Source organism: Daucus carota, chromosome 5 (genome assembly GCF_001625215.2).
Source record: "Daucus carota subsp. sativus chromosome 5, DH1 v3.0, whole genome shotgun sequence".
NCBI lineage: Eukaryota > Viridiplantae > Streptophyta > Magnoliopsida > Apiales > Apiaceae > Daucus > Daucus carota.
In genome coordinates, this window is record NC_030385.2 from 27,848,497 (window position 1) to 27,875,696 (window position 27,200).

Consider the following 27,200-nt stretch of genomic DNA (forward strand, 5'->3'; position numbering starts at 1 on the left):
GCTCATTTATATTGTTGAAGTTCAGGTGAGATAATTTCTTGTGCCAGTTCCAGCTTTCTTCAATACTGGCTCTGCCAAGTAAACAGATTGCAGAGCTTTCAGAGTTTAAAGAGAGCTTGGCTTCATAGATGTTCCCATGTCTATATCCTTTCAGAACAACTTTTCCAGTGCTTTTACTAATGATCTCACAGTGTTCTTCCAGGAAATCAACATGATATCCTCTGTCACAGATTTGACTTATGCTCAGCAGATTGTGCTTAAGTCCTGAGACCAGAGCTACAGATTGAATGATGACATTTCCAAGATTGATATTGCCATATCCCAAAGTTTTCCCTATGTTGCCATCTCCATTAGAAACAGTTGGGCCAGCCTTCTCCACAAAGTCTGATAGCAGGGCTTTATTTCCTGTCATATGTCCTGAGCATCCACTGTCCAGAACTAGGATATTTTTCCTGTTGCCCTGCAATCACATGCACAACTAATGATTAGTTTTAAGGACCCAGACTTGCTTGGATCCTTTGTTCTTTTTAAGTTTGTTAACACTAGCAGCGGAAGATTTTTCAGAGTTTAAATCAGAGTTTGTGCTAACAGATTTTTTTACAAATTTTGAACTAGGAGAATCAATCTTTTTCTTCAAAGAAGGTTTCAATTCATAATAATCATAGTATAAACTATGGTATTCCTTACAAGTGTAAATGGAATGCCATAAACTACCACAATGAAAACAAGGATTTTCTGGTCTAAATCTAGTATTCCTAGTCTTAACTTCTGATTTGGGAGACATAGCATTTATGTCCTTATTTTTCCTGCAAAAAGAAGCAAGATGATTAGGATTACCACAATTATGACAAGTTTTCCTAGGAGCATTTGGAATAGGCATATAATTGTTGCTTTTGTTAATTCCTACCTTCCCATTTCTATTTTTCCTAGGTTCCTTAATCCTGTTTTCTTTCTTAACTTCCTTGAGCTTATGCTTAAGCTGTTTCTGAGTCATTAAACCAACATTGACCTGTTTAGGTATATCAGTCTTAGATTTGTCCTGTTCCTTTGATTCTGCAACAAATCTTACTGGTACTACCTTAGGTTTTTCAATTTTAATGGTTTCTTGTTTATATGACTCAGCTTCATTTTTATCAGTGTATCCTAGACCTTTCTTCCAGTTTCCACTTTCTAAGATATTCTGAGTAGTCTTTCCTGAGTTAGTCCAAGTTCTGATTATCTCTCTTTCCTTAACAAGTTCTGATGCAAGAGAAGCATTTTTCTTTAAGAGTTCATTTTTAACAAAAACAGAGTCATCTCTTTCCTTCTGAACTTCTAGCATCTGAACTAGTTCTTTCTCAAGATAATCATTCCTTTTCTTAACTTCTGAGATTTCAGATTTTAATCTATCATTTTCTAAAGTCTGATCTCTATAACTGACATGCAAAGTTTTAAGGAACAGTCTTAACTCAGTTATATCTTCAGTATCAAAGGCAAGAGTGGAATGAGGTACCTTGGTTTCAACAGTCTCAGTGCTGTTTTCCATATTTGCCATCAAGGCATAGTTGACTTCTTCCTCTGATTCTGATGAGTCTGCCCAGCTTCCCTTCTTTGTGATAAAGGCTTGTTCCTTTTCTTTCTTGGCTTTCTTACACTCAGTTGCAAAATGACCTTTCTCACCACAATTGAAGCAGGTGTATTTAGACTTATCAGCTTTTCCAGATTTTTCTTCTTTGCCTTCATTCCTTTTGAAGGCCTTCTTATCAGAGTTTCTGTCTTTCCTTGAGAACTTCTTCCCTTTGTTGAAGTTCTTGTAAGCCATCTTCTTGAAGCTTTTCACCATCAGTGCTGCCAATTGCATCATCTCAGTATCACTGTCATCAGAGTCTGAAGGTATGTCAGTGTCTGAGTCATTATCAGAGTTTGATGACTCAGTATCAGACTTTTTGACATGTGCTTTTCCCTTGCTTTTCACAGCTGTTTCTTCTTGAACTTTTAGAGCAACTGGTTTGTGTTTCCCACCATGTCGTTTGCTCCTTTGCTCCATTTCAAGTTCATAAGTTTTCAATCTTCCAAAGATATCATCCAGAGACATCTCTTCGAGATTATGATTGTCTCTTATAGTGGTTACCTTCAAATCCCACTTTTCAGGAAGAGCAAGCAGAAATTTGAGATTTGAATCTTCTAACTCATATTCTTTATCTACAAGAGACAAATCATTCAGCAGCTTGACAAACCTGTCATAAAGATCAGTCAATGATTCACCAGATTTTGAATCAAAGTGTTCATACTCTTGAGTAAGTATGGTTCTTCTGTTCTTTTTGATGGCTTTGGTTCCTTGACATCTGACTTCCAAAGCATCCCATATTTCTTTTGCAGTTTTGCATCCAATCACCCTATTTGACATAGCATTATCAAGAGCACTGTGCAACAAGTGTTTTACTTTTGCTTCTTTACTGATTGATGAGATGTCCTCAGGAGTATAGTCTTTCTTTTCTTTGGGGATCATCTTCTGAGGTTCATCTCCAACTGCAACAGAGAGCTTTGTTGGCATGTGTGGACCATCATAAATCCTGTCCAGGTACTCTGGATCTGTAGATTCCAGAAACATGGCCATCCTAACCTTCCAGATAGGATATTCAGATGCCCTGAGGATCGGAACCCTAAGAGACTCATATCTACTAGTTTGTGATTTCTCAGACATGATTGTGTGATTAAGATCTCACTGTAGGTATATCAACAGAGCTGGCTCTGATACCACTTGTTAGGCCGAATTAACTCACTATATAGATTGATATAGTGAACACAATCAATAACAGAACACCAGTGTAAGAGAATAATTCAACTAAACTCTTATTCACAAATCACAGTAGGTTACAAATAATCTCTTAATGATTTATATTTTAACACTAAGAGCTGCTAGGTTACACGAATGATATTTAATTGATAACTCATCTAGAGTAAACCCTAAGCTGTGATTATATACACAGTTTCACGATATCTACTGATTGATTTACAATTATCTGCTTCCTAAAATAATCTAATCAGTAGCTATCCTTTTCCTGTTCTGATTAGCATAATCTCCTTGATATTCTCCTTCCTTGTTTATCCAGATCTTCTCCTAGAAATCAGCCGCCTGCAAACTCTGATCTTCATTAAACTCTGATCCAGCTGGCAGTCGTCAAACTCTGATTTCCAGATAAACTCTGACATTTGCTTCTGCACAAGAACAAGTTAGATACCAGTGACATCATCAAATATGTAACAATATCCACTACTAGGCTTAATGAAGATGACCCTGTGAAATTTAAAAGAATTTATGTTTGCTATTTTGCTTTGAAAGCTGGTTGGAAGGCTGGATGCAGGCCTCTTATTGGGTTAGACGGATGCTTTTGAAAAACTGTTACTGGGGGCCAGCTATTGTCTGCTGTGGGGAGGGATGGGAACAATCAAATGTTCCCCATATGCTATGCTGTGGTTGAATCTGAAAACACAGATTCATGGAGATGGTTCATCACTCTACTGAAAGATGATCTTGACTTGGGTGATGGGGGGGCTTTACAGTCATTAGTGACCAACAGAAAGGCCTTGAAAATGCAGTGAAAGAACTCCTACCCTCTGTTGAACACAGGTTCTGCACAAGGCACCTCTGTGCCAACTTCAAAAAAAGGTACAATTTTTGTAGATATTTCACTTATTTACTTGCTATGCAGTGTAATCTGATGGTTGTTAATATTGTTTTTGCAGGTTCAACACAGGAGTCTTGAAGAAATGCTTTTGGAACATTGCTCTTTCTACACACAAAGTGGCATATACCAAATAAATGAAGGAGATGGAAAAGCACTCTAAATATGCACATGCTCACCTCTCAGCAATTGATCCTAAGCAGTGGTGTAAAGCATTTTTTGCTACACATTCGAAGGTGGATAATACAGACAATAACATGTCTGAGAGTTTCAATTCTTGGATTATAAATGAGAGGTATGCTTCAATTATGTACTTAACTAAATCTTGTGTTAATTATGTCTGACAGTTTTAATACTTGAACAATAATGTTGTATTTTGTAGATATATGCCACTACTCACTATGCTTCAAGAAATTCAATTCAAGCTTATGACAAGAATGAGACAGAAGAGGGATGATATGCTTGCAAGTGACCTACAGATCTGTCCAAAAATCAAGAAATATCTTGATGTGCTTATCACAGAGTCAAGGAAGTGGAATGCTGCTTGGGATGGAGAAAGGAAATTTCAAGTAAAGCAAGGAACTAGATGAGTTACAGTTGATTTGGAGAGGGGAAACTGTGATTGCAGGGTCTATGATCTCACAGGCATTCCGTGTCAACATTCCATAGCTGCAATTCACTCAAGAAGACATAATCCAACTGATTATGTGTCTGACTACTACAAGAGGGAGAAGTATCTTGCAGCCTACAAGCACTCACTAGAGGCAATGAAAGGGGAAGAATATTGGGACTTCCATGGTGGGGAGATAATGCTGCCACCAGATATTCCCAAAAGGCTTCGAGGGAGGCCATAAAAACTCAGAAGAAGAGAGGCTTGGGAAGGGGGTAGTAGAAGTCAGACTGCACCTTCACAAGGTGTTTTGCTGCAGAGATTTTCTAACAAAAGGGTGATGCATTGTTCCAACTGTGGAAATGCAAGCCACAGACTAGCAAAATGCCCAACTAGGGGCAAGGACAGTTTTGCATCACCACCAGCCAAGTCACCCAAGAAAGCCGCAACAACACCAACTGAGGCAACCAAGAAAAATGACCAAGGAAAGAGAAAGGCAACAAAGGAAGTAAGGAGGCAAAAATTAAAGCCAAGGAAAGCTCAGCCAGGGATTGTGATTAGAGAGCCAGAAGAAGGAGGGCAACCACAAACTCAAGCTTCACAAACTGGTCCAATGAAGGATAAAGGTAAGGCAGTTGAAGAAGAAGTACCACAATCTATATTGGATATTCTTGAAGAACAAGGTGAGGACCCAACTGAGGAGCAAGGTGGGGAGGAGCCTCTATCTTTTTTCAAAAATATTCCCAAAAAGAAGATGCCATTGATGAGGGGTCAAGAGGCAGATGAGTAGGAAAAAAGTGGCAAAAATTATGCAGACTTCCAGGAACAGCGCCTAAGGGGACCAACTGGATACAAGGCTGTATTTATGCCGACACCGGGGCGTAGGAGATTTCAACCACCATTGAGTCAACAGGGGGTGTTAGGTCCAGATATGATTGTAGAAGGGGGGGGTTGAATACAATCAGTACCAAATCGTCGCGGAAGTGAATCTGATTGAATATGATTTGTTAATCAGATTATAATTAATTAATATAACAATGTTTGAAGTCGTTATATAATTAAAATGGTTCAGTTTTAATGTCCACTAAAGTTCGTAGAATAAATTCGACAGGGTATATTCTAGATTTAGTGATTAAAACAACCGGGTTATCAAAGCACAGAAAACTGTGGATATAACGATCAAGCAAGTTACGAACAACTTGAAAGCTTTACAAATGCTTTGAATACAAAGTGAATGAACACTAAAAATGAAGGATGCAATGCCATATTTATAGGCAAAGCATTTGTACTTGTAAGACAATTGAAAGACAAGACAATTGCAAGTAGAAAAGACAATCTAGCAAGGGCAAGACAATTACAATTGCCTAGCAAGCCAAAAGCATGGCAGAAAGACAATTTTAAGGCTAGCAAGACAATACAGAGCTCGGTCAGACAATTTCCATTCGGTCAGACAATCTCAGATTGTCTTGCTGATCTTCATTCGGTCAGACAATATTTGATTGTCTGGGAAGTCACAGAATGTCTTGCAGACAATTTATCTCGGTCAGACAATGCCTAATTGTCTTGGCAGATTGCATTCGGTCAGACAATATAAGATTGTCTTGGCAGAGCATTCTCGGGCAGACAATCTTGATTGTCTTGCTGAGAACCATTCGGTCAGACAATCTTAGATTGTCTTGGAAGCCACAGCCATTGTCTTCCAGACAATCATTCGGTCAGACAATCTTTGATTGTCTTGGAAGCCACAGCCATTGTCTTCCAGACAATCATTCGGTCAGACAATCTTTGATTGTCTTGACAGCTGAAATATTCGGTAAGACAATTTTGATTGTCTTGCTGAGCTTGAGTGGATGATTGATTGTAATTTGTAGATTATATTTAAATAGAAAATTATCCACTTAATTAATTTAATCATATAAATTCATAAATTAAATTAATTCGAGATTGAATTAATTTAACAAATAAATTACATAATTAATTTAATTATTTGAGAAGTGAAATAATAATCTATTAAATATTAAATCACCCATTCTTCAGTAGAATTGCTTCCCGTCTTCTTTAAACATTAATAACTCCGTCTTGATCAGTCGAACGAACGAACCACCAACTCTGCTTGACTTCAAATATTCAATTTGAATAACTGATACACAAATGCACTGTCTGGTTCATCTGTATCTAGTTAACTCAAATATTCTTTGTCAAATAAACATTAAGAATTTGATTTGTTCGTCGAGTCTTCGTCTTGTAAGTACTTCTTCATTAAATGGAATCTTCTGATAAAATAAAGTATAGAAACTTTATATCTTCTGAACTCCTGGACGTGCCACAAAAGATTATTTGTGCACTGAGGCTTGAACATATTAATGAACTTCTTTCAGTGGTGTGCAGCAGCATCCTGGAATTTATCTGACATATAATTCCCATAAATCATTTGACGTTCTTCGTACGGATTCCGTTGACTTGCTATTTACTGAGCTTTCTTATCTGAGTTGAGTTGTACCTCTTTAAATACAAATAGGCTGAACATATGCCTTTCAATCTCCCCCTATTTGTTTGTTAACATAACATGCAAATTTCCTAGAGGATAACTCAACTAACAGATAAGACAAAGATTTAAACAAAGGAATGTAAATAGCAAAAGTTTATGGCTTGCATTAAACATTAAACCATATTCATAATAGATTACAAAAGGATGTTCCTTGAACATATCTAACAAAATATCCTAATCAATCTATTCACTCAGAACGAGTGACTTCTCCTTCCTCTGCATCTGAACAGTGAATGATTGGAGTAGAAGGCTCATTCTGAGTAGGCTCTTCAGCTGCAGTGGATTCTCCACGCTTCTTTCTTTCACGAGCCAATGAGAGATAATATTGAACCTCAATATCCACAGGGTCTTCGATGAAATCTGCTGGCTGAGATTGGTTGATATACTTCATCTTCCTGAAGTATTGCTGAATATTTCTCCTTGTGCAGTAGTTCACAATCTCAGTATCAGCATCAGCTTTGGCCTTAGTAGCGAAGCCCTTGGTACGTAGAATTGTAGATACAAGAACCAACTGACTCACATCATACTTAAGAAGATGTTGGTGGTCCAGGTAGAAGGTTCCAAATTTTCTCTCGTGAATGAACTTGACACAGTAAGGCTTTCTGACAACTTGTGGACTGTTATGAATAGCACAATCCATAAGTCTGTCACGTAGGAGTTCATTCAGATTCGAGCTGCGTCTGATCTTGTTACGAATCACCCAGATTTCAGTTAGAGATAGAAACTTGAATAAATCAATTGAAACCCTGAATGTTCCGTTTCTCTGAGTAGAAATAATGATCTCCCATTCATTGAGAAGATTCTTGACACCAATAGTTATATATTCTAACTCGAGAGCAAGAGCACGCATAAACATATCTTCATTAGGGTTAGCCTCTCTCAGGTCATAAATGAAGGATTTGAATTTACCATCATTGAAAGGTTCCCTTTGAGGTCCAGAGAGGATTTGCCTTGCAATATCCCAGCTTTCACCAACTTTTCTGGAGATATCCTCTCTCTTTTCCTTGCACTTAGCATCCCACAATTTCTGTTTCTCCAGCTTGACCAACTCATCAGTTGTCCTCTTTTCATCTACCAGTTTCTGCAGTTCCTGAAGCTTTGCTTTGCTAGCTTCATGTTGAGCTTTGAACATCTTGACCTTTTCCATGTGCTCAGGATCTACAGACTGATCTTCATTGAAAAGAAAGCCTTCCTCGAAACGACCTTCTTCCTCAGCTTCAAAATAAGCAGAGTCAAATGCATCATCATCATCAACATCTTCAGGAATGTTGTCATAATCCTGATTAGTGAAGATGTTCTCAGTTTCAGGCATTTTGCCTTTAGATTTGCTAGCTGCAGAAGAGTCTTTTTCACTTGCTCCTTCTCCACCCTTATCACTCCTATCAGTATCACCACCATTGTCACCACCATTGCCACCACCACCACCATTGCTGTCATCCTTATCTTTGTCATCCTTATCCTTCTCCCCCTTAGTTGAGGGATCCTCTGGAGTAGACTGAGATGTTGATGGATTGATCTTTAAGTGTTGAACAACTTGAGCCAAAGTTTGCTCCAAGTTGTCAAGCTTCGTCAAACAGAGCTCCTGAGTTGTATCAAATTTGTCCATCCTAGAGTGAATACCCTTGACATGAGCATCTAATTCCTGTTTGAGGGAAGAAAATGAAGGATCAACAACCTTTTCTTGTAGAGTCACCAACTCTCCACTTCTGAATCTTGCATTCTCAGCATTCAACCTTTCTATCTCAGCCCTGAGAGCAGCCATTTGTTCCTGTAACAGATCTGTGTTGGTGTGTGCACTCACCTCACGAACACTCAAAGATTTTTCACTATCCTCTCGTGCATGTGTTTCGCTCGGTGTTTGCCTGATTTCACTCGTGTTTGTCACACCGTCACCAGTACCTGTATATACAACCATAGTTCCCTGAGATGGAACTGTAGGAGGTGAAGAAACAAATTGTCCTCCGAATGCCTGTGAAGGCGGATGTACTTGCAGGTTGCCAAGTAGATCCTGATCCAAAAAGAAAGAGTGATCAGAAAGATTTTCATATAACATGTTTTGAAATTCTGTGCTCTCTCTAAGTGAAGAATCAAAAGACACAGGTTCAGTGTTTACTAGCGTGAGTGCTAGTTGTGTGCTGGACTCTTTACAGGATACCGCGGTCGGACGGCCAATTTCAATAAATGCATTCTGTGGAGAGAATGAATCTAGAGACTGTATATTTACCATGTCAGTGTCCAAATCCTTTTGGGAGGAAATGGATGTGGCTGCAGTTGTCTCCGGTTCTGCCACCCTTTGCTTCTTATGAGACAGAGCTGCGGGTTCTCTCAGAATTGCACTCCCACTCCGTTTCCGGGCTACCTTTCTAACAACTGGTGTATGAGTAGTGTCGGTTGATGTGTTTGACGAAGAATCAGTTGTTGAAACGGAAACATCAGCTTGGATATGAACCTGGGTGTTTTCAGGTTCAATGCTGGGAGGCTGGAAATCAAATCCAATATCACAATCAAAATCTGCAATAGCAATATTAAAGGTATCAGTGAGATTAGAAAGTACCTGAGCTACCTGTAAATCTGTTCTGAAGTCCTGTAGCTCTGGATTGATAGCAGAATCAGCAGGCAGAGGCTGAGAGGTGGATTGTGGTTGAGGAAAGGTATGTGTATGTGTAGGTGAAGGTGTTGGTTCAGATGGAGAGGGAAGAATGGAGGCTTGTTGGTCTGGGAAGAAGTTGTATTGTGGAGGGGATTGATGTTGAGATTGGTGAGGAGAAGTGTAATCTGATTGGTGAGGTGATTGTTGTGGTGAATTGTAAGGAGGGTTGTAAGGAGAGTAATGTGAGGATTGGCTGGATGATTGGTAGTCTTGGAGGAGTTGAAGTGGTTGAGGGTTTTGTGGAGGAGATTGTTGTTGCGGTTGTTCTTGTTGTTGAGCTTGTTGTTGTTGTTGTGGTTGATATTGTTGCTGTTGTAGTGGCTCTGGAACTTGTACTGGCTGAAAAGGAACACTGAATTGCTCGAGCATGAATGGAGTCACCACAAGTGGTACATTGTCATGCTTTTTCTTGTTGACCAGCCTAGTTTGGATCTTGGCACAAGTCCTCTGAATAGGAACAACAGGAGAATCGACGTACATGTGCCTATCATCAGCATTCATCTTATCATTCATAAACAACATCAGGAATCTGGGGTAGAAGCATTCAACTTTGTCATTCTTTTGAATTGATCTCTGTGCAACAGACCCCATCTTCCTGATAATCTCCCTCAGCAATATCTTCCCAAAATTGATTCGACGGTTGTAAGCTATGCTGAATCCAAAGATCTGCAGCATTGAAGATATATTGCCAAAATTCTTTCTATTTGTGGGAGCAAACACCTTGGCAAGGGTGTCAAAGAACACATCCCATTCAGCTTTCAGATTTCCCTTTGACATCTTCGGGAGAAAAATCTGACCCTGATAGTGAATATCCTGAAAGAACTGTCTCAATTCATCCTCTGAGGGATCTGGCTCAAAATTGTCCCTGGGAAGTCCTAAGATCCGGTTCACATCATCGACAGTGATTACAATCCTCTTCCGGTTAGGTAAATCCCCTATTATCTTGTAATTCTCCAGAGTCGTAGAATTGACAGCATTTGAGTAGAAGTCAAAAAGAGGTTGCAGCTTAATCGAAATATCTGCAGTCAGTGCCGTACTGACTAAACTCTGTCGCGAAAGAAATCTAACCCAAGTCCGGAATCTATCAGAACAGTCATCGGGGTTAAGGCTGGCACAGTAGTTAGTCTCAGCAACCACAAATTCTCCGGCCATTTTTAATAATTAAAAATTGAATTAAGCGAGAATTTTTCAAATTAAAAGTGAATTCTCAAATGTCTCGCAAATTTCAACTATTAATTAAAGCTTAATTAATTAATTAATAATTCGAAATATTAAAATAATATCGAATTAAAAGTTAATTAATTTAAATGGCACTAAACAATTAAACTCCACAAGGTAGAATTCCAAACACGGCCTAAAGTCCCAGATAATTCAGATTAGCCAAACGCAGCCTTAAGATTAAACACCCCAAATTCAAATAATCACAAGCCAAACAAGCCCTTAACTTACTCGAAAAATCCTAATCCCAAATCGGGTCAATGCAAATCGAAGGTAACCGAGACAACACAGAGTAAACGATTCACACACAACCACAGCAGTCGATTGCGAGAAACTCCGAGCAAACTCAGTCGAAAAATTCGAAAATCTGACGAAAATCCGGCAGGGGTTTGGCTTAAAATCAGCGATTTAGAGTGACAAAGCAAGCTTTAAGCTTGAAAACGAGAACCACAGCAAGTTTTAGGAGTAAACTTGAAAACCGAAATCGGAGGTGTATATATATAGGTGAAATGGGGAAGAAGAAGTATGCTAAGACAATAGGTTTTGTCTTAAAGGAAGTATGAATATATATACTAGAAAGACAAACGGGTTTTGTCTAACAGATATCTCGATATCTCGGTAAGACAATTTATAAAAATTGTCTTGCCGAGACTGAGATGAACAACCAGTAAACATCGAAATAGCGTTACTCGGGTAAGACAATTTAAATTGTCTTACCGAGCATCCAAGAGAGGAAAGACACGAAGTGTGTAAGACAAAATAAGTTGTCTTATGATTGACTCGCGTAAGACAATATAAATTGTCTTACCGAACAGTCAAAGCACCACAATCAGGAAGACAAAAGTATTGTCTTGCTGAAACAGAAATAATAATAATAAAAGTAATATGATTTTTGATTAATTAAAAAGATAGAACATATTGCAATTAACCTCAAAAATCTATAATAAAAACAATACTGTAAATTACACAAATATTTTGTAAGTTTCAACTTTAATTAAATATAAATACTTATGACTTTAACTTTAATTCAATAAAATGAATTAACTTAAAATCAAATATTTATGCTTAATTAATTTTGAAAAATACAAAATAATTACCAATATTTATCTAAATGCTTAGGGAATAGAACAGGGGAGTGTATGAGCACTTAGAAAATTACGGACTAATATACAAACATGCATAATTACTCAGAATATTATCAGATAACATACAGAAAATCATATCAAATCTAATAAAATAGATATAATTATACAGAAAATTCACAAAAATATACAAAAACATATACTGCATGTGAAAAACATATACAAGAGAACTATGTCATATTTAACATCCCTAACTCACAAACCAGCTTAGAGAAAGTGGATTCATCCAGTGGTTTAGTGAAGATGTCAGCAATTTGCTCAGTCGTGGGTACAAAGTGTAACACCACTGTACCATTCATGACATGTTCTCGTATGAAATGATACCTGATATCAATGTGCTTGGTTCTTGAATGTTGAACCGGATTGTTGGAAATGGCTATGGCACTTGTATTATCACAAAATATGGGAATTTTGTTTACTACAACACCATAATCATTCAGTTGGTTCTTGATCCACAAGATCTGAGCACAGCAGCTTCCAGCAGCTATATACTCAGCTTCAGCAGTAGAAGTAGACACAGAGTGCTGCTTCTTGCTATACCAGGAAACCAACCGACGTCCTAGAAATTGACAGCTTCCAGACGTACTCTTCCTATCAATCCTGCATCCTGCATAATCAGAATCTGTATAGCCGGTTAAATCAAAACCAGTATTCATAGGGTACCAAATACCTAAACCAGGTGTACCCTTAAGATATCTAAAGATTCTTTTGACGGCTATAAGATGTGATTCCTTAGGATCAGCTTGGAACCTAGCACACAAACATGTTGCAAACATGATATCTGGTCTACTTGCAGTAAGATAAAGTAGAGAGCCAATCATACCTCGATAGCTTGTGATATCAACTTTCTTACCAGATTTATCCTGGTCAAGCTTTGTGGCAGTGGCCATGGGTGTCTTTGCCGGTGAAGAGTCTTCTAGATTGAACTTTCGAAGAAGATCTCTGACATATTTGGATTGGCAAATGAATATTCCATCATCCTTTTGGCTTACTTGAAGACCAAGGAAGTAGGACAGCTCACCCATCATACTCATCTCATAATTACTCTGCATTAACTTAGCAAATCTCTTGCACAAGTTATCGTTAGTAGAACCAAATATAATGTCATCAACATTTATTTGTACAAATATCATATCCTTATCATGCAATTTGTAAAAGAGAGTTTTGTCTATGACACCTCTAGTAAAATTGTTTTCAATTAAAAACTCAGAGAGAGTGTCATACCATGTCCTTGGTGACTGCTTGAGTCCATAGACAGCTTTGAATAGGAAGTATACAAAATCAGCAAACTCTGGATTTTCAAAGCCAGGGGGCTGTTCCAGATATACTTCTTCTTCTAGCTTTCCATTCAGAAATGCACTTTTCACATCCATTTGATATACCTTGAAGTTGGAGTGTGCAGCAAATGCAAGAAATATTCTGATGGCTTCAAGACGAGCAACTGGAGCATAGGTTTCATCGTAGTCAATTCCTTCTTCCTGAGAATAACCTTTTGCAACCAGTCTGGCTTTGTTTCTTACAACAATGCCATCACCATCTAACTTGTTACGGAAGACCCATCTAGATCCAATGGTAGATTTTCCTTTTGGTCTTGGAACCAGGGCCCAGACTTCTTGTCTCTCAAATTGATTGAGTTCTTCTTGCATGGCAAGAACCCAATCAGGATCAGCAAGTGCTTCATCTATTTTCTTTGGTTCTAATTGTGAAAGAAAACCAGAGAATAGACATTCATTTGTCGTAGCACTTCTAGTCCTTACACCAACATCAGGATCACCAATAATCAGATCAAAGGGATGATCTCTGCTCCAAATCCTTTCCCTTGGAAGTTGTGTCCTTGATGATTCAGCATTATCATCATTAGGCTGATGTGTATGACTAGTTGATCCACCAGCTCCCCCTGAGTTGTTGCCAGGTTGACTTGATGATCCACCACTAGCATCAGTGGAATCTCCAGCATTATTGCCATTTCCTCCACCATTGCCTGGATCATTATCATTGTTGTCATCACCTGTTGCAACCTCAGGTGGCACATCATCATCTGAATCAGAATCTGGATAGTTATCAAACTTCAGAGATTCAGATGGATCAGCAGATTGTATACTTGGAAGTTTAGTGTCATCAAATGTAACATTGACACTAACTTTCACTGACAGAGTATCAATTATAAAAACTCTATAAGCATTATTTGTATAACCAACAAAAATTGCTTCAGAAGCCTTTGGCTCAAACTTGTTCAAGTTCTCTTCACCATCCTTGAGAACATAACACTTGGCTCCAAAGACATGAAGATGTTTGACATAAGGTTTCTTGTTGTTATACAGATGAAATGGAGTTTTCATATGATCCTTGTTGATCAAAGTTCTATTCTGGGTATAGCAGGCAGTAGACACAGCTTCAGCCCAAAAGTACAGAGGAAGCTTTGCTTCAGCAATCATAGTCCTTGCAGCTTCGATCAGTGTACGATTCTTTCTTTCGACGACTCCATTCTGCTGAGGAGTTCTTGGTGTTGAATACTGCCTTCTAATTCCCTTTTCAGAGTAAAAGTTGATTAGAGTTTGATTTTTAAACTCAGTTCCATTGTCTGATCTTACAGCTTTTACAGGAACACCTTTTTCCAACTCAACCAACTTGATATGATCAATTACTGTCAGGGGAGTTTCATCCTTAGAAGACAGGAAGTAAACCCAAGTAAATTTCGAGAAGTCATCCACAATGACTAAGGCATATCTTCCTCCATCAATAGATGCAACATTCACGGGGCCAAACAAATCCATATGCAACAAATGAAGTGGATCTGTAATGGTATTGATGGTTTTGCCTTTGTGAGATGCTCTCTTCGCTTTTCCTTTCTGACAAGCTTCACAAAGATCATCAGATGAGAATTCCAGGGAAGGCAACCCTCTCACTAGATCACTCTTGACTAGAGAGTTCATGGTTTTGAAGTTGAGGTGTGAGAGTTTCTTATGCCATAACCAACTATCTTCAGCAGATGCTTTGGCGTAGAAGCAGTGAACTTCGTTTCCAGGTCCTGAAGACAAATCAGCTACGAATATATTGCCTTTCCTTATGCCACATAGTGAAGGACGCTTATCCTTGATATGTTTAATGATACATATCTCCTTTTCAAAATGAACATAATAACCTTTGTCACAGAATTGACTGACACTCAGGAGATTATGTTGAAGTCCTTCAACTATTGCAATATCTTCTATGATGATCCTTCCAATTTTGTACTTGCCATATCCCACAGTACGACCTTTGCTATTATCAGCAAAACTGACTGTAGGGCCAGCTCCTTCTCTTATGTCCTCCAGCAGGGATTTATTGCCAGTCATGTGCATTGACGCTCCACTGTCAAGCACCCAGGTAACACGAACAACTCCACTGGCACCCTGCAAAAGACAACTTGATTAGACAGTCTTTGGGACCCACACTTGATTGGGTCCGGCAGTCTTAAAGAACTGATTTCTATTAGGTAATGCAACAGAGCCTCTTGGACTGATACTTGGTTCAGACTTGACTGAACTTACTTCCTTAACAACAGCCTTATAAACCTTAGTTTTAGGCTTTGGAACATAAGTCTCCTTTCTCTTATGAGAAGGACTAGCAGTCTTTGATCTAGCATGCTTGTTGTTTGTGTGTTGTCTAGGTGATGTGTTTTCATTTTTAGCATGCAAATTTTTAAAATAAGCAGACATCAAATTGAAAGCACAAGTCATACAATTATCAACACTACAAGATTTATGACATGCATCAAAAGCAGGAACAACAGAAATATCAGTCATAGTAGTAGGAACATCAATAGATTCTACTCTAACTTTGTTATCAGATTTAAAGTTCTCAGTAGAATGACACCTATTGTTCTTGTTCTTACTATTAACAAAATTATTGGGCTTGTTGAATTTAGTTCTATCAGAGTTGACACCTAAACCAGCTTTAGGCAACCTAACATTGCCTTTCACTTTGATTGGTTTCAGGTTTGCCAGAATCTCATCTCTCATCTCATTACTCTCTTTCATTTTAAGGTCTTCCTGTTTTAGTTCATATCTAATGACAACAGGAGTCTCTAAAAGAGGTTCAGCTTCTGAGGTTTTAAACAAAGGTTTAAGGGAATCTTTCAAAACAAAAGGAATCCCTCTTTCCTCAGCACTCTTCTTGAAAGGAGTAATGTTACTAGCCTTACCTACAGATTTGTTATAGTCAAAGCCTATTCCAACAGTTCTCTTGATCTCTTGTTTATCATTAAGTTCTTTGACTATCAAGGAAGCATCCTTAAAGGCTTTACACTTAACTTTCTCTTCGTCTAGCTGAAGTCTTAAAGCAATCTCACCTTTCTCTAGAACTTTGACTTTAGCACTTTGAAATCCTAAATCCATAGTCAATTGTTCTATTTTAGGTTTTAATACTTTCATCTCATTCATTTTATAAGCATGAATATCTAAGACTAAAGTATCAATTTTAAGATTGGCAGCTTTCAACTTTTTAATAGCATCATCTCTTTCAAGTCCTAATTGCATAAACAGTTTAGGGCATGTAGGATCTACCTGAAAGCTTCCAGCAGGAGGAGGTGAAGATGATCCAGCATCAGCCATGAGAGCAACATTCCCAATCTGCTCTTCTTCATCACTATCTGTATCATCCCAGCTTTTCCCTTCTGCTAGATATGATTTGCTCTTGAAGCTTTGACTTCCAGAAGTACCATGATGCTTTCTAACCAGTGCATCATACTTCTGCTTCAGCTCATCATACGAATCTTTTCTTTTTCCTTGAACCTTGGGCTGTTTGCATTCAGTTGCAAAGTGTCCAGGTTCACCACAATTGAAGCATTTGAACTTGCTTCTGTCCACCATCCCAGTCTTGTATCCTCCTTTGCTTGTAGAAGATGAATAGCCTCCCTTCTGAAACTTACTAACAGTAGGTTTGTATTTTTAGGAAGGGTTCTTCCGGAATCTCATGTTTCCAAACTTCTTGGCAAACAGTGATAGAGATTGATCTTCTAACTGTTCAAGCTCTTCCATTGTATAGAACTCTTCGTCACCACTGGTAGAAGCAGTCTGACCCATCTCAGGTACAACAAATTCCTGAGTAGTCTTAGAAGGAACAACAACATCCTTCTTCTTTTCTTCCAGTACAGGTGACTCAACAACTAGAGCTCTCGAATGGTTCTGTGTTTTACCCCAGCCATATCTCTGTTTACTCTGAACTTGCTCCAGTTCATAAGTTTTCAAAACTCCGTAGAGTCTTTCCAGAGAAATCTCATTCAGATCTCTGCTTTCCCTGATGGCAGTGATTCTGTGTTCCAGATGTTCAGGAAGGGTTAAGAGAAACTTCATGTTGACCTCTTTCTTGTCGTAGAATTTCCCATTCAGATTTAAATTATTTATCAAATTATTAAGTCTGATAAATACTTCTGAAATCCCTTCACCAGGATGGGAACCAAACTGTTCATACTGAGCCATCAGTATCTCTTTCTTGTTTTCCCTAACTTCCTCTGAGCCTTCATTGATAATCTCTAATGTATCCCAGATTTCCTTGGCGTTCGTACAATTTACAACAGCATTGTACATCACTGGATTTAGAGATTCAACCAAGATTAGTTGAAGAGCATCATCTAAGTTCATCTGATCACTCTCTTCATCTGTGTACTCAGAAAGTTCTTTCGGAATGACCTGATGAGGTATCAACACACCATCCTCTTCGTGTGCTAATATGACCTTCATCGGAGTAGTAACACCTTTGTCTAAAATCCCAATGTATTTTCTGTTCGCAGTTCGAAGAAATAGGAACATGTGCCTTTTCCATAGGCCAAAGTGTTCCTGGCTGAACGGTGGGATTTTAATGCTACTGATCTTTTGTGTACTCATGTTTAAGGATTTGAAGTGAATAGTGTTTGGATGAGATTTGGATTTTTGAAAGAAAAATATTTTAAATCAAAATTAATTTTTGGAATAAAATTAATTCGAATAAAAAATATTTGGACGTTACAGAGTGTGTATAGGATCTGATACGGAAAAATGGTATCAACCGCTCTGATGCCAATTGTTAGGTCCAGATATGATTGTAGAAGGGGGTAGGGATGGCAAAATAATCCGATCCGACGGATACCCGATCCGAAACCCGAATTTTTGGATATACCGAACCCGAATTTTTGGATTTGGATTTGGATATGGATTTAATTTTTGTACCCGAAATTTTTTGGATTTGGATATGGATATGATCTCTACCGATCCGAAACCCGATCCGAAACCCGAAATCCTATCCGAACCCGATCCGAACCCGAAACCCGAAAAAAACCCGAATATTATATATATATATATATATATATATATATATATATATTATAAATAATTTAATATGAATGTGTGTGTGTGTCTATATATATAACATATTTATATTTAATTATTTGGATGAATGTAATATAATACTCTCAATATCAGTAGACTAGGTTAAAGGAATAAAGATTTCTATTTAAGACAAATACTTCATTAATAATATATTGTATAAAATATATTGTATATTGGTAATAATGAAAATTAATATGGTTTAAGTTTATATTATTCTAATTTAAACCAATAGAATCCAATCCAAGAATCTTAATTTTGAAAAGAAATACTTAATTATCATAGTTCATACGGGTTTATAATTTTTAATTTTTTTTAAGATATCCGGTTGAAACCCGAATCCGATCCGAAACCCGAAAAAACCCGACGGATTGGATTTGGATTTTACATTTTAATATCCAAACCCGAACCCGATCCGATCCGAAATATAACGGATTGGATATGGATTTCATGAAACCCGACCCGATCCGACCCGATTGCCATCCCTAGAAGGGGGGGGTTGAATACAATCAGTACCAAATCGTCGCGGAAGTGAATCTGATTGAATATGATTTGTTAATCAGATTATAATTAATTAATATAACAATGTTTGAAGTCGTTATATAATTAAAATGGTTCAGTTTTAATGTCCACTAAAGTTCGTAGAATAAATTCGACAGGGTATATTCTAGATTTAGTGATTAAAACAACCGGGTTATCAAAGCACAGAAAACTGTGGATATAACGATCAAGCAAGTTACGAACAACTTGAAAGCTTTACAAATGCTTTGAATACAAAGTGAATGAACACTAAAAATGAAGGATGCAATGCCATATTTATAGGCAAAGCATTTGTACTTGTAAGACAATTGAAAGACAAGACAATTGCAAGTAGAAAAGACAATCTAGCAAGGGCAAGACAATTACAATTGCCTAGCAAGCCAAAAGCATGGCAGAAAGACAATTTTAAGGCTAGCAAGACAATACAGAGCTCGGTCAGACAATTTCCATTCGGTCAGACAATCTCAGATTGTCTTGCTGATCTTCATTCGGTCAGACAATATTTGATTGTCTGGGAAGTCACAGAATGTCTTGCAGACAATTTATCTCGGTCAGACAATGCCTAATTGTCTTGGCAGATTGCATTCGGTCAGACAATATAAGATTGTCTTGGCAGAGCATTCTCGGGCAGACAATCTTGATTGTCTTGCTGAGAACCATTCGGTCAGACAATCTTAGATTGTCTTGGAAGCCACAGCCATTGTCTTGCAGACAATCATTCGGTCAGACAATCTTTGATTGTCTTGGAAGCCACAGCCATTGTCTTCCAGACAATCATTCGGTCAGACAATCTTTGATTGTCTTGACAGCTGATGTTATTTTACACCAACTATGAGAAAGATTGTAGAAGGGGGGGGTTGAATACAATCTTTTACAAATTTAAAAGATTCAAGGATGATACACTAAAACACAGTAAACAGAAAAACACCAAGTATTAAAAATACGGGTGGATTGAATGATCCACCCGTGAGATTTTATATAGAAGAATCTGTGGATTGTTTACAATTCGCACAGCTGCTGGTTCATCACTCAACAAGTTCTAACTCTCAGATTTTTCTCTCAAGTAATTTGAACAAGTTCAACTGATGCTACTAACTTGGTTATATACTCCAAGTTTTACAAAGCTTCTAGCTAGAATACAAAATGCACTCTAATCTAAAAACAATGCTGCACAACTTTGTCTTATGCATGCTTTCTGAGATGTCTTCATCTTTGACCATCATCTTGATTTGATCCAGATTGCACTGCATGAGATAAGTATGTTTCTGCTTCTTCTTTATTTTCCTAATTAGGCTTCCATGTCTATTTTAGTGTAATTCGATCCATGTGATTTGTCAGACTTAAGCTCTAGTCACTTTCAACTGCTCTTTGCTTCATCAGTTGAAAGTTCTGGTTACTTTCAACTGCTCTTGACTTCATCAGTTGAATGCCCGGCTCATCAGTTGAATGAATTACAAACTTCATCAGTTGAATGCTGTTCCAGTCTCATCAGTTGAATTCCTCAGCATCATCAGTTGAACACTTTGTCTTCAGTTGAATGCTTGATTTTCATCAGTTGAAACATCATCCAGTCTTCATCAGTTGAATAGTTACATCTCATCAGTTGAATATCCTTCACTTAGATAAAATTACATGGCATTGGATATTTACAATTAGCCATCCTATTCTACCCATCCGTTGATAATTCCCAAAGACAAGAAACATAACAATTACAACTGAAATTTGATAAAGGTTCTAAGTAAGACATGTTACAAAATGTTTATGTTATCATCAAAAATTATTGATTCCTAACAATCTCCCCCAATTTATGACTGGAGAAGATGCAGACATAAATTCTACACTTGATGATAACAAAAACATTAATAAAATAAAATGCAGAATTTAAATACAAGAGTTAGAAAAGATTACAGATGATTATGCTCCTCTAGACTGAGCAGTTACTTGTTCCTAGAAGATCTTCTTCTTCTGGACTTAAGTTTTTCTTCAAGAATATTAATTTGCTTCTGAAAGATCCTGTAGAACCATTCTTCATCACTATCTTGTCTGTTGAGCTTGGATTGGAGAGTCTTCAGAGTATTCAAGCTAGCAACCTTGAGTTGATCTTTAGGTCTGAAAAATCTCCTAACACCTTGATTGTCCCTAAATTCCATAACTGGAGTAGGTTCATGATGAATTTTCTTTCCAGTGTAGGGAATTTTCAGCCTTCTTTGTAGACTAGCATCTGAGTTCCATTCCTTCCTGATCTCAAGGATTCTCTTTAGTACCATTTGCTTTGCAGGTGGTGTAAATCCTCCAGTCCTCTTCATAGATCCATATATTTTTGTTAGAGAACTGAATCCCTCAGAATTCAGAACTCTGTGAAGAGGCCAGATGACATCACCCTTGTTTTTGTAAGAGAATACCAATCTTTCAGGTAACTTTGAAGTTGCTTCTATTCCTCTTACTTCTTGAAGATCATCCAGCTCCAGATCCAACTCAGAAATTTCTTCAATGTTAGCAATGATGAGATAGTCATCAGGGTTCTCAGGTTCTTTTGGAGGTTTAGGAGGGTTAGCCATCCTTTTAGCCACAGATTTGACTTTCTTCTTTGGCTTGGAAGGTTCTTGAACAAGAAAAGCTGGAATTGGGATATCTTCCAAGTCAACTGGCTCCTCCTTTGGCATTATTGGCTCATCATGGAAGTTGACATCTGGATGTACCACTGTGGTGTCCTTGATTGGAGAAGAAGGCTTTGAGATAGGCTTTTCTGGCACTTCTTCTCTTCTCTTGGCTGCCTCAGGCATCTTAGTCTTAGATTTGACTCTCTTTTTCTTTGGAGAAGATTCAAGAGGCAATCTTTCCTCATTTAAAAGCTCAGCTGCCAACTCCTCTTCCAGCTCAATAGCATACCTTTCATCAACCTCTATTTGATTTAAAGTGAGTTGGGATTCAAACTCCTCTTTTTCACATTCTCTGGCCACCTCTTCAGCTTTTGCAAATGAGTAGTGAGGATGGCCAGTTCCAATAAACAGCTTCTGGCCTTCTCTATGGATGATGGCAAAATGAGCCTTTAAGGCCACATCTGCACAGTCTTTATAACTTTTGATTTCTTGGCCCAAAAGCTTGTATTCATTTTTGTCAGGCCTGGCTAGTGGAAAGTAGATTGAGCTTGAGTCTTTTCCAGGCCTGGAGTAACCACAATTGTTTGGAAACAGAATTGGCTTGAACTCATTCAAAAATGATGGCTCACCCTTTTCTGTCTTGGAGGGAATAACAATCTCAGGTGTGATTACCCTGAGAATTGTGGTTGTGGTTGGAAAAGAGATTTGAGCTGTGGTGGCTGTAGAAGATGTAGATGATTTCTTGCCCAATTGAGCCACTCTCTTTGCAATGGAGTCCAATTCTTTCATCCTTTCAATCTTTTGCTTTTCCCTTTCAGTGTGGAAAGGAGGAGGAATTTGACTGATCAATTCTGCAGGAGTTGGTAATTCTTTCTCCCCCTTTTTGTTAGCAGCAAGTGTAAGGGATGGACTGGGAAGAGAAGCACCAGAGGCAAGAAGAAGATGTTGAAGGAGTCCAGTCTGAATTCTTTGATGCTGCAACATCTCATCCATTCTAGAGTTTAAGATATAGACATTGCCTTCCAGAGCTTCTACTTGCTTTTCCAATTGCAGTTGTTTTTGCTCAGAACCAGAAATAGCTGATTTGACCTGAGCTGGAAGCTTTTCATCAATTTGTTTGGTCAGATCAGTCTTAACAGAGGCAATGAGACAATTGAGATGCTCTATCTCTTTCTGAAAGTGGAGAGATTGATATTTGTGAAGCTTGAGGTTTTCCAGAGCTTGACTGGCAATGGTGGCAGAGATGGCTTGAGAGGAGGATGAGCTTCCAGGTTGTGATTGAAGAAGAGTGGAGGCTTGCCTTTCCAGCTCCATGCTAACAACAATTGCATTGGCAGACTGCATGGAGAGCCATGAAGGCAGAGAAGTTGTAGGTTGTTCACCAAGAGATTCCTCAAGAGCATCATTGAGGTCTTCATCACTATCATCATACTGAAAATCATCTCCAGCATTGGCAGGCAGAGCTGTAAATGCCTCCTTTGCTCTAAGCATGGAAGATGTAGTGTGAATCAGATTAAGGTGCCTCTCAGCTGCTTGATTATCCAATCTTGCAAAATCTTGAATGGAAGACATTCCATGAGTAAAAGTCTCAGGGTCTAGTGAAACACTATCCAATATGGATCTATATTCAGCTTGAATCTCTTGTTCACTAAACCCTTCATTGACACCTGCATTTCTCTCATTATCTCTCTTTTCTTGCATCAAGGGCTCCCCTTGGCTCACCACACAACTCACCTCTCCCTCACTTACCCTTACTAAAGGGTCACTCATATCCTCTCCTTTTTCCTGGCTAGAAGAAAATGCCAGACTCTCCACACCCTCTCCTTTTGCCAGCTCACTAGGCTGCCTCTCCACTCCATAGCTCACTCCACTCAATCCTAAAAGTGTTTGTGCTACCATGTGATCAACTGCTGTAGAAGAAGGTAAAGTAATTGAAGTAGTAGCAGTTGTCAACTGATGAGAGACATCAGTTGAAACATGAGTAAAGGAGGCATTCAACTGATGAGAGCTGTTAAGCAGATCAGTTGAAGGACAAACACTTGTCAACTGATGAGAAAGATCAGTTGAAGAAAATGAAGAAATAGGTTTAGAGGCTGTGATAGTTGAGTCTGTGGTGATTGATTTTAATGGTATATCCACAGAGCACACTTTCACAAAAGAAGGAATTGGAAGAGAAAGATCCAACAAATCATCAAAGTGATGATGATCAATCTCAGAGGGGGACTTCTCCATGAAATCTAAAGATGGAGAATTTACAAGTGTGGTGTGAATCAATTCCACATCCACAGAAGAGGTTGGGGATTGTGTTTGAGTTGTAGAAATAGTAAGATCATGAATATGGGTAATTGGATTTACTGAAGAAGGGGGCTGTGACTCCACATTTATTGGAGTCACATCAATCTGAATTTGAGAAATGACAGGAATACATTCCTGTGTGTGTGCAGAGTGCTTTGATTCATCACTTCTTTTCTTCTTTCTCCCATAGGCTTTAACAGGTGAAGAAGTGGTGTCCCTCCCCCTTTTTGACTGTGTCCTTGGCTGAGGACTGTTTTCAATAACAACATCCTTTTGGGAGGATGCTGCTAGGGATGTGCTTAAATCCATATTAACATCTACAGTCTTTTGGGAGACTGCAGAGTGGCTAGGCTGGTTAGCACTCACCTCTCCATCCTTATCCTTAGGGTTTCTTTGATGATCACCCTTTCCCTCCCCCTTACTTCCTCCAATCACACTCCCCTCAGGCTTGTGTTTCTTAGTTTTTACAACAGATGCCTTTTGGGAGGCATCTGAGGTTGGTTTAGAAGACTTGGTTTTAGAGGGTTTTGCTACTTGTGTAGGCTGTTGATGGGCCTCTTCAACAGCCCTGATAGCAGAAAGCAAAGAAGTTGAGGGTTGAGAGAGAGTAGTAGGAAAGCCATGTACCTCTTTGTGCTTTCCAGCCTCCATTGTTGGCAGGTACACCACCTCCAAGGAGGGGTATAAATTCATCCTAAAGAGGTCTTTAAAGACTCTCTTTTCCTGCACAAAACTGGGAAGCTTGGCTTCCTTGTTAGTAATAACTAGCTTATCATTGAGATGATTAGCTAGCATCATAAGAAATCTGACATAATATATATTCCTAGGTCTATCAGTTTTATCACCTAGTTTCTCCCCAATTTCTTGGATCATCAAACCACCAAAGTTGAAATATTCATTAGTCAGGTACATGTAAAGCATTTGTAAGATCTGGGAAGTAAGAGCATTGAAATTACTAATCTTACCAGAAAATGCCTTAATAAAAGCATCACATAAATAACTCCATTCTCTCCTAAGACCCCTTCTTTCTATTTTACCTAAGGCATCAGTTGGCAAAACATAATTCATGGCATAAAGTAAATTAACCAACTGATTATCACTAGGCAAAGATAAAACAGTATTTTCAGGAATCTTAAAGCATGCTTTCATAACATCAGCATTAACAGAGTAAGATTTATTATTGACAGAGAAAGTTAGAGTTTCATGCTCACTATTAAACTCTGCAGAGGTCCACATTTCCTCAACTATTTCATGGTAGATGATGGGAGCTTCAGTCATAGCATAAGAGAGCTGGCTTGACTTGATGAACTCCATCATCCTGTGATACTCTTTCTCCTCCACAGCCTTGGTATCCACAAATGACGCAAAGTTGTTCTTCTCATAGATAAACCCACTTGGTGCAGTGTACTTCTTCATTGGTGCCATTGCAGTTACAGAGAAAGCTTGAAGAAGAATTAGAACTTGTTTTTGCACAGAGAGAGAAGAGAGCTTTGAGAATTCGAAAGAGTAAGATGAAAAGAAATGAAAATAGATTAAAACACTTAAATACTTTCTCAGAAAATTGCTGTGATTGGCTGAGAAATTACCGTTGAGAAGAAATTACTCTTATTGAACTCTACAAAAATTACACACACGATCGTGTGTATAAAGTAGGTGAGAGACAAAAGAAATTTCAACGGCTCAGATCTGATAATACTTTCAACGGATGAAATAAGCGCCTCTTTAAACTTCCTATTCAACTGATGAAGATCAGTTGAAGGCGTCTTCAACTGGTGTCATCAGTTGAATGAAAAACAGCGCAGGAGGATATTGTGTCAAACATCAGTTGAAACAATTTCACTAGTTCATCAGTTGAAATATTATAGATTTTATCCAGAATTATAATTAATTCAATTTTGATAAATCAAAATTAATCAAATTCTGGCTGCCAAATTACAGAAAAATTCACTCTAAATTAGGAGAAATTTAACATACCTAATTTACTCACCAACCTTGTGAATGTGGATTCATCAAGAGGCTTTGTGAAGATATCTGCAATTTGTTCTTCACTTGGAACAAAATGCATTTCAACAGTACCAGCCATCACATGTTCCCTTATGAAGTGGTATTTGATGTCAATGTGCTTGGTTCTTGAGTGTTGTACTGGATTTTCAGTTATAGCAATAGCACTGGTGTTGTCACAAAATATTGGGATTTTTGAGAGGTTTAATCCATAATCAAGTAATTGATTTCTCATCCACAATAATTGTGCACAACAGCTTCCAGCTGCAATGTACTCAGCCTCAGCTGTAGAGGTTGATACAGAATTTTGCTTTTTGCTAAACCAAGAAATCAGTCTGTCACCAAGAAATTGACATGTGCCTGTTGTACTTTTTCTATCAATTTTGCATCCTGCAAAATCAGCATCTGAATATCCAATTAGATCAAATCCAGAGTCTTTAGGGTACCAAATGCCAAGATTTGGTGTTCCCTTAAGATATCTGAATATTCTTTTTATAGCAATAAGATGTGATTCTTTAGGATCAGATTGAAATCTAGCACAGAGGCATGTAGAAAACATAATATCTGGTCTACTAGCTGTCAGATATAAAAGAGAACCAACCATGCCTCTATAATTAGAGATGTCCACAGATTTCTCATTAGGACTTAACTCTAATTTGGTGGCTGTTGGCATGGGAGTCTTAGCTTCTTTGCAATCCAATAAATCAAACTTTTTAAGTAGATCATAGATGTACTTAGTTTGATTTATGAATATACCTTCCTTTACTTGTTTAACTTGTAAACCAAGAAAGTAGGTGAGCTCTCCCATCATGCTCATTTCATACTGACTCTTCATAAGATTAGCAAACTTCTTGCAAAGTTTCTCATCTGTAGAACCAAAAATTATATCATCTACATAAATTTGAACCAGAATAAAGGCACCATTTACATTTCTGTAAAATAGTGTTTTATCCACAGTTCCTCTGGAAAAATGATTATCTAATAAGAATTGAGACAGAGTGTCATACCATGCCCTTGGTGCTTGCTTTAGTCCATAGAGTGCTTTTAATAAAAAGTAAACATACTCTGGAAATTCTGGATCTTCAAAACCAGGAGGCTGACTGACATATACCTCCTCTTCCAGTTCACCATTTAGAAAAGCACTCTTGACATCCATTTGATAAACTTTAAAGTTGGCATGAGCAGCATAAGCTAGGAACATTCTTATTGCTTCCAGTCTTGCAACTGGTGCAAAGGTCTCATCAAAATCAATTCCTTCAGATTGAGAGTATCCTTTAGCAACAAGTCTGGCCTTGTTCCTGGTGACAACTCCATTCTCATCCACCTTGTTTCTGAATACCCACCTTACTCCTACAATTGTTTTATTTTTAGGCTTAGGCACCAGCTTCCAAACATTGTTTCTCTCAAATTGATTTAATTCTTCTTGCATAGCAAGAACCCAATCAGCATCTTTGAGAGCATCTTCTATGACTTTAGGTTCATCCTGTGAAAGGAATGCACTGTACAAACACTCATCTTGAGTTGCTCTTCTTGTTTGTACAGATGCATTTGCATCTCCAATAATTAGCTCAAAAGGATGATCCCTTGTCC

At 38.1% G+C, this 27,200-nt stretch overlaps 1 protein-coding gene across 1 annotated transcript; it reads right to left on the reverse strand.

Annotated features, from left to right (window-relative positions):
• Positions 1-5,204: 5,204 nt before the first annotated feature.
• LOC135152576 (uncharacterized) lies at positions 5,205-12,478 on the reverse strand. The gene is made up of 2 exons (XM_064092924.1): positions 9,048-12,478; positions 5,205-8,831 (listed from the first exon to the last, which is right to left on the reverse strand). Exons 1-2 carry the CDS (start codon positions 10,623-10,625, stop codon positions 7,011-7,013), a joined length of 3,399 nt encoding a protein of 1,132 aa, XP_063948994.1. The 5' UTR covers positions 10,626-12,478; the 3' UTR covers positions 5,205-7,010.
• Positions 12,479-27,200: the final 14,722 nt, after the last annotated feature.

Coding starts and splice junctions, on each gene's coding strand:
- LOC135152576 (XM_064092924.1), bottom strand. CDS start 10,625: ATGGCCGGAGAATTTGTGGTTGCTGAGACTAACTACTGTGCCAGCCTT. Junction 8,832..9,047: donor AGGATTTGGACACTGACATG/GTAAATATACAG, acceptor TTTTTGGATCAG/GATCTACTTGGCAACCTGCA.